The sequence below is a fragment of the Blennius ocellaris genome, assembly GCF_963422515.1.
Source record: "Blennius ocellaris genome assembly, contig: SUPER_13_unloc_2, whole genome shotgun sequence".
In the NCBI taxonomy this organism is placed as follows: Eukaryota; Metazoa; Chordata; class Actinopteri; order Blenniiformes; family Blenniidae; genus Blennius; species Blennius ocellaris.
In genome coordinates this window covers 536,412-544,461 of record NW_027662312.1, presented here as the reverse complement: position 1 = coordinate 544,461, position 8,050 = coordinate 536,412, and the positions used below count along the sequence as shown (strand labels likewise).

The following is an 8,050-nucleotide window of genomic DNA, read 5'->3' as shown; positions in this document are numbered from 1 at the left end:
CTCCCGGCCACCTCTGGCCTTTTAAATATGAGCTTTCTCATTAGTGGTTGTATTTCTCTTCATAATCTCCACTTGATTATTATTACAGGGACATGGCTTTCGCCAGGAGACTGTAGTGCCCTAATTGAAGGGACCTCACCAAACTGTACTCATCTTCATCAACCAGGCTCTGATTGGGCGGAGCTTTTCTCCTCCCTTTTTTCTTAATAGTTTGACCGTTTTAATGTGATTTCTACAGAAGTGATTTAATATAGCTCAAAATAATACAAAAAGGAGTTGTACACAGAAATATAGATAAGATAGAAGGACATTTCACTATAATTATGTTAATGTAAGGAATGCTGAAATGAAGGAAATTAATAAATATTAAACATGATCCATATGTGAATTGTATTCACTTTTTGTGAGGTTTTTATTAGAAAAGATGAATTACTGAAACACTTTTTTTTAACTACAATTAAACAATGAGTCAATTTCTGACCTTGAACTTTCTCCAGTAAAACAATCAAATCCACCAAGTACATGCACATTTTAATATTCTGCCCAAGAAAAGCCTACACTTGTTTTTTCCTAACAAAACTGCAGTGCCATGACGAATACAAACAGTTTGGAGGGAATTATTCCAAAGATGACAGCCGATGTCTCGTGGGAGAGTTTACTTTTCAAAGTCTCCGGATGCTTCTGGGAAAACCTTCACAATGAAGTAATTGACTTTGTGTTACAAGCACGTTACGAACCCAAGAGTCAAGGGTGATAGATCAAGTTCTTTGTCTACGTATCTTAATTATTTCATATAAGTGGTGGAGGTGGAAACAGAAAGCAGTCAGTGTGTGAGTGAAGCTCCAGCGTCTGATCGCTGATGTTTCTCCTCCTCCTCAGGCTCGAAGCGCCACCCTGAATGAGCAGCTGGGTCACATTGAGGACATTTTCTCTGATCAGACTGGCACTGTCACTAGGAACGTCATGCAGTTCAACAAGTGCACCATCGCTGGACGCAGCTACGGTGCTGAAGATGTCACTTTTCTGTCCAAACTTCTTCACACTCCAGAGATGACACATTGGCTAGAAGAACTGATCCGACTGTCAGGGACCTTGAGCAGGAACAATAAAGGGAATTCATTTCAGGTTGAAACATATATACAGTGTGTGTTTACTGCTAAAAGCACTAATATTACTTTGATCATTATTTCTTTCTGTAAATTGAGCTTCATTAAATCCTAAATACAATTTTTCATTCAATTGACCAGAATTTGTAATTTAATGTCACATGTTTGACCTCTTTCTAATACGGTATTAAATACAGGTCTATTTACTATAAAAGCTCAGACCATCAATCTATACTGGGAAATCAAGTAGTTTAGTATTTTTTCTCATTATTTCTTGAATGAAATTAAAGGGAATTGAAGAATTAATCGAAGAGATTCTGCCTTCTGAATTTGAGTAAAGATTTAAATTAATGTGATGTGGCATTGATGAAGCCAAAAAGCTGATCCAAAGTCAAAATATCTTGTGTTTTGAGTTGTTTGGAACTTGTCTGTTGTACCTAGAAAGACTGGGTCAACCTTCTTTGAAACCACTACTGAATTGTTTCCCGTCTTGATGGAGAGTTAATGTTTTAGTGAGATTAATCTTGAAGACGTGAAATTTCACATTAGGCAGTTAAGAATTGCCATAATTGCCATAAATCACATTCCTTGGAGTTTTTATAGATGATAGAATTACTTGGAAATCTCACATTAAATATAGATCTACGAAAATGTCAAGAAACTTTGCAATAATAGCAAAAGCAAAGCACATTTTAAACATCAAAGCTTTACACACCTTATACTGTTCTCTGATTTTGCCCTATTTATATTATTGTACTGTGGTTTGGGGTAGTACTTATAAAAACACAGTAAAACCAATAGTAATGTTACAAAAAAGAGCTATTCCATTAATTCATAAAGGTTCCTGGACCACACAAAGTCATTATTTTTAAAATCAAAGATCATGAAGTTTAATGACATTGTAGAGTTCCAAGCAGTACAGATGTTCTATAAAGTACAGATGTTCTATAAAGTACAGATGTTCTATAAAGCAAGTTACAGATTGTTACCAAGACAAATACAAAGAAGGTTCCAGATCGTACTGGTCGTTATGAAATACGTGAGGAATTCAACTTTAGGACTCAGAAACATAAACACAACCCTGAAAAGTTTTAATCCGACAGTTAAAGGTGAACAATTGTGGAACAAATTGGAGACGGAGTAGAAACAATGTCCAAACATCAACCTGGTCAAATACAAATACAAACAAAAGACTTTTGAAACATACAGAGAAGAAGAAATGCATTAGGGGGATGCATAAAATAGAAAACTTTCACCAACCATGATGTTTCCATGGAGGAAAAACTCAGGAGGAATCCAGGGGATCCAAGCGAGTCTATATTCATGAGCTGAAGTCTATGTTTTCAAACATTCAGCAATTTACAGGCAAAACCCTCACAAATGACGTGTGATCAGGATGTAGTTTGCACTGATCCTCACAGAGCCGTTACACTTTATTGCTGATGCTGTTTTTTGTTTCTCTTCAATTTACACTGTGTGGGACAAACCTCCTACCTTTCAACCCCTTCATTTGAACACACCGTGTTAATCATCCTACATAAATGAAAACTTTAATAAAAAGGTTTTTTATACTTGTTCCATCCAGCTGTTACTTTTGATTGTAAAATCTTCACATTAAATGTCGTTAAGAAGCTTTGAAGCTGCAGAGAAAAACGTGTGTGTTCATGTTGTGACTCTGCAGCTTGAAGACACACAGACTGAAAGATTCCTGCTCATGAAGCTCTAAAACAAACACATGAACAATTTCCTGATTGAGTCAAACATGTCATGAATCTGACTGCTCAGTTTCCTCTTCCATCAGATCTTTACTTGTTTGGGACAAACTGTCAGAACGTTTCTTTAGGTACAAACTGCTGCTCAGTGAAATCCTAGAGTTGTTCACCATGGATCACAGTGAATCGTCACTTTCTCACCACTTTGTTCATTGTTGGTGACGTTTCATGATGAAAACTGATCAGACAGTTTGATTGACAGGACAGATGATCAGAGGTGCAGAGTTTTTACCACCATAATTAAGACTGGGACAGAAGATTGGGAGGAGTTTGTCAGTGAAGCAGCAGCCAGTGAAGGAGGTGATCAGAGCTGCAGCTTCTACGTCATAAAAAGAGACCAGACCCTCCTCATAATCCACAAACACCCCCACCTTCTCAGGAGCAAACCTCAGAGAGAGACGAACTGAAGACTCTTTATCAGCCCAGTACTCATTTCCATTTCTCAAGCATATTATCCAGAAACCTTCATCAGGGCTCACTGTGAACTCTCCCTTCCTGGTGATGGACTCTTTGATCACTCCTAAAGTCCACCCAGTCTTTCCTTTAACCTGAACCTCAAAGTAAAATTGACCTGAAGAGAAACTCTGTTTTCCTAAAACATAAATATGCTTAGAAAATCTCTCTGGGTTGTCTGGAAGCTTCTTCCTCACGTCACCACGACTCACTTGTTTTCCATCATCAGACAGGATGAGACCAGGATGAGCTGTATCAGGATCAAGAGTCACATCCACTGCAAACTGCTGCTTCCTCTTCAGCTCAGGATCAAACACCTTCTTCTTCATGTCTTTGCTGAGAGTCTCCTCCAGCTGAGCCACAGCTCTCACCACAGTCCCCTCATAGGATGATGGAGGGATGCTGACCTCCGTCCAGTCCTGGGTGGGTGGAGCAGCTTTCAGGGAGGAGAAGCCTTGGAGGAGGTGGAGGTGGTCTTCAGAGTGAAGGAGCTGCTCCACCTCTGAGCTCCTCTTCATCAGCTCACTGATCTCCTCTTCCAGATGTTTGATGAGACCTTCAGCCTGTTTCTCTCTGGCTTTCTCTTCCTCTTCCATTCTCTCCATCATCTGCTTCAGATCTCTCTCAACACGCTGCATCAGAGCAGTGAACACCTCAACACCTTCTGCTTTCTCTCTGTCTGCAGCAGCTTGACTCTTCTTCAGACACTCTTTGATCTCCTTGATCTTCACTCGTCTCTTCTGGACCATCTGCTGCATTTCAGCCTCAGTCTTCCTCAGCTCCGTCTTCTTCCCTTCACATTCTTCACTCAGAGGAACAAGCTGGTGAGTCTTGTGCTCTAAAACACTGCACATCATGCAGACACACGTCTGCTCGCTCTTACAGAACAGCTCCAGAGGTTTCTGGTGCTTCGGACACATCCTGCCTTCCAGGTTCTCCACAGGCTCCACCAGCTGATGTTTCTTCAGGCCTGACACTGTCAGGTGAGGCTCCAGGTGAGTCTGACAGTAGGAGACCAGGCACACCAGGCAGGACTTGAGGGCCTTCACTTTGGTTCCAGTGCAGACGTCACAGGGAACTTGTCCTGGTTTGGCAGCTTGTTGCTCTGAGCTGCTGCTGGCTTTGTGTTCAGCTTCATGTCTGAACTGAGCAGCAACCTCCGAGAGCAAAGTGTTGACCCTCAGCTGAGGTCTCTTGTAGAAAACCTCTTGACACAGGGGACAGTCACATATGACCTTGGAGTTCCAGTGCTCAGTGATGCACTGGTTGCAGAAGTTGTGTCCACATGGTGTGGAGACTGGATGAGTGAACACGTCCAGACAGATGGAGCACAGGAAGTGATCTGGACTGGCAGCAGACATCTTCACACCCTGACGACAAAAGACAAGAGTTGATTGAAAGATTGATGCATCATTGTACATGTGGTTCTTTGGCCTTCTTGTAGTGGCTTTCTATAAATTATGCCTAAAACAACATTTCATCTTATAAAGAAAATTCCCTCCAGGATAAATCATTTAGATCAGGACTATTCAACTCTATTTTTGGGAGGGCCACATTTTCAGAAAGCTAAGGCCCCGGGGGCCGGACAATTCCCTGAGCTATTATTCCTGATCTCAACCTGACACGATGCTCTGCCACATTCAAAAGTCTTTTATTTTGGTACATGGCAAAAAGTACAAATCACTGACTTTATACACATCATAGTGTTTTTGTTTTGGAACAAAGGCTGTTTCAGCCCCATAAACACATATTTGAAACATCTGAAAGATGATGTATGTCTTTCTGTATAATGTTGTAAATTCTGACATCTCTACTTGTAATTTCTTTCAACAATCCACAGAAGAGAGCAAACAGACGATCAGAATTGAAAGATTAGCTGAACTTGCCAATGGATTTCATGTCACACAGTAACTGAAAATGTTGAGCATCTGACAACAAAAGCTGTTTATCGAACAGATTTAATACCACGGCTTTTTATTTTGTCTTTTTTGTTTCGTTCCATTTTTCTCTTTTCCTTTTTTTTCTTTGTTTTATGTCCTTTTGTTTTTGCTTTTGTTATAATTATTGTGATTATTTTGGTTTTTGCTCTGTTGCTGCTCAGGCTGGTTTAATCTCATGGCAGTTGGAAAATATTTAGATCACTGTGATTATTGTGTTATTAAAAAGAAGAAAAATGTATGTAGCACTAACAAGGGTATTGTATGTTTCTCCCCGCTAAGTCTTTCTCTGTTTCTCCTCTCCTCTCCTCTCCTCTCCTCTATCCTCTCCTCTCCTCTCCTCTCCTCTCCTCTCCTCTCCTCTCCTCTCCTCTCCTCTCCTCTCCTCTCCTCTCCTCTCTCCTCTATCCTCTCTTCTCCTCTCCTCTATCCTCTCCTCTCCTCTCCTCTCCTCTCCTCTCCTCTCCTCTCCTCTCCTCTCCTCTATCCTCTCCTCTCCTCTATCCTCTCTTCTATCCTCTCCTCTCCTCTCCTCTATCCTCTCCTCTCCTCTCCTCTCCTCTCCTCTCCTCTCCTCTCCTCTCCTCTATCCTCTCTTCTCCTCTCCTCTATCCTCTCCTCTCCTCTCCTCTCCTCTCCTCTCCTCTCCTCTCCTCTCCTCTCCTCTCCTCTCCTCTATCCTCTCCTCTCCTCTATCCTCTCTTCTATCCTCTCCTCTCCTCTCCTCTCCTCTCCTCTCCTCTCCTCTCCTCTCCTCTCCTCTCCTCTCCTCTCCTCTATCCTTTCACCCCAACCGGTCCACAGAATTCCTCCACCTCTGACTCTGGTTTCTACAAAGTTTCTCCTTGTTGGGGGAGTTTTTCTTTCCACCGTCACAAACACACCTGCTGCTCATGTGGATATGTTGGGCTTTTCTATTTTCTCTATAAAAGCACATTGGAATGACTGTAATGTATTTAAAATGTCTTTCTTTTTTTTAATAAATAAAAAAAAGTCAACAGAACTGATCTGCGGCCGGTCTGATGTCATCCGCGGGCCGGAGTTGGCCCGTGGGCCGCCAGTTGAATAGGCCTGATTTAGATTCTATTCTACTTGAGCCTTCAGAACAAGACAGTAAACATACAAAGGTCCCGATAGAAAAGGAAGGTCTGGAAATACTAGGAAATTAGCCCACATAGTCAGCATGCACATGATCCAGTCTAGAAGTTGCAGAGCCAAATGGCCCATGAGGCAAAGTTAATGCAAAGCGTGTCATGGCCTCTAGAGGGCGCCACAAAACCTAGAAGAAAAAAACATCTTCAATAAAATTATTAAAACGAATTATTATTATTAAATCTTGAACTAGAAAAGCTGACATTGATTCAATTGTGAAGCTATTATTATTGTTGTTGTTATTAATTATTATTATTGTTGTTGTTATTCATTATTATTATTGTTGTTGTTATTGTTGTTGTTACTCCATAACGTAGCATTCGAACATGCAATATTAAATTGCAGTTTACTGCTTATCAACAATTCACTGTAATGTCAATCAAGTTGTACTGAATATGTCTATATCTATAATATGCATCAGAAAAAAATAAATTTTATATTACACATGCCTCATAAACATGTTTCTGTTACGTCGTTCAGCCTGTGCAAACGTTAGGCCATCATCAACAGTAATATATATATATATATATTCTTTTCTTTTTCTCTACTATATATATATATACACACACACACACACACACATATATATATAAAGATAAGGTACTTTATATTGCTCTGTATAGCGTTGTTATATTTGGTTTCGTATATAGTCTGTAATTTACTGTGTGCAAACTCTGGATATTTGAAATGTTTGTTCTACTTATTATCTATTACTATAAATATGAATATTACGTATTCACCTATTTACATCATCTTTATTTTGGGGTGTGCGTATTTATATTGTACTCTGATTTTGTTTTCGTATTGATTTCTAATTTATTACATTGCATTGACATGTTATCCTATAAATTAAAGACAATACTAATAAGAATGTCTTTCCACTTCTTTATTATGTAATCCGCCACATAAAATCGTTCTTAAGGCACAATGTCTTCTTTTATAAACACTTTGCTGACATCTTAAAGTATGATCACATTGACACTTCCTGTTTTTCCACATTTGAGACGCAGCGCTTTTTACTTTCGGTTTTACTGAAGCTGCGCACCACAATCACATTTAATCGTCAATAACACGATTTAAGTGGTAAATAACAGCATTTTCTCAAACGTCATAAACTCCTATCAGTCTCTGCTTCACTCACACTTTAAGTTCTCGTGATTTTCTCTGTTGATAAACCTCACAACTCCTTACAAATTCTTTGTAAAGTTTCTGTCGATGAGTTAGAAACTAACCTCAGTTTCCACCGGAGCGACTTTACAGTTTGTACTTTTCTATTCTACTTGAAAGTTGGTGGACTTTGAATTCAGTGTGCTTGTAGAAACTCACCAGTACGTGACAGACTCCAGGTGAACTCCGTAGAAAGTCCAAGTTTGTCTGAATAACTTCCTATTTCAGTGGCAGAAGACTGCGGTCAAGCCGTGCGGCTGTCTGCTGCTGTCACTGATCAGGGATGCAGCGTACTATTTCCGCTGATGGATTTCAAAATAAAAGCTCGAATCACTTAGCCTGGAATGGTTGTCAATTTCTATAAAGAATGATTTATTCAAGCTAAAAATTACTTATTCAAATACTGTATCAATGGAATCAAGCTATTGTTTTCAAAATATTGAGTCAACTTATATATATAACT

General features: G+C 39.7%; 1 protein-coding gene across 1 annotated transcript; it reads right to left on the bottom strand.

Annotated features, from left to right (window-relative positions):
• Positions 1-2,067: 2,067 nt before the first annotated feature.
• LOC308138921 (E3 ubiquitin-protein ligase TRIM21-like) lies at positions 2,068-7,837 on the bottom strand. The gene is made up of 2 exons (XM_080521226.1): positions 7,747-7,837; positions 2,068-4,701 (listed from the first exon to the last, which is right to left on the bottom strand). The coding sequence occupies exon 2, from the start codon at positions 4,690-4,692 to the stop codon at positions 3,061-3,063; it is 1,632 nt and encodes a 543-aa protein (XP_080377352.1). The 5' UTR covers positions 4,693-4,701; positions 7,747-7,837; the 3' UTR covers positions 2,068-3,060.
• Positions 7,838-8,050: the final 213 nt, after the last annotated feature.

Excerpts from the sequence above, each read along its gene's own strand:
- LOC308138921 (XM_080521226.1), bottom strand. The coding sequence starts at position 4,692 with ATGTCTGCTGCCAGTCCAGATCACTTCCTGTGCTCCATCTGTCTGGAC.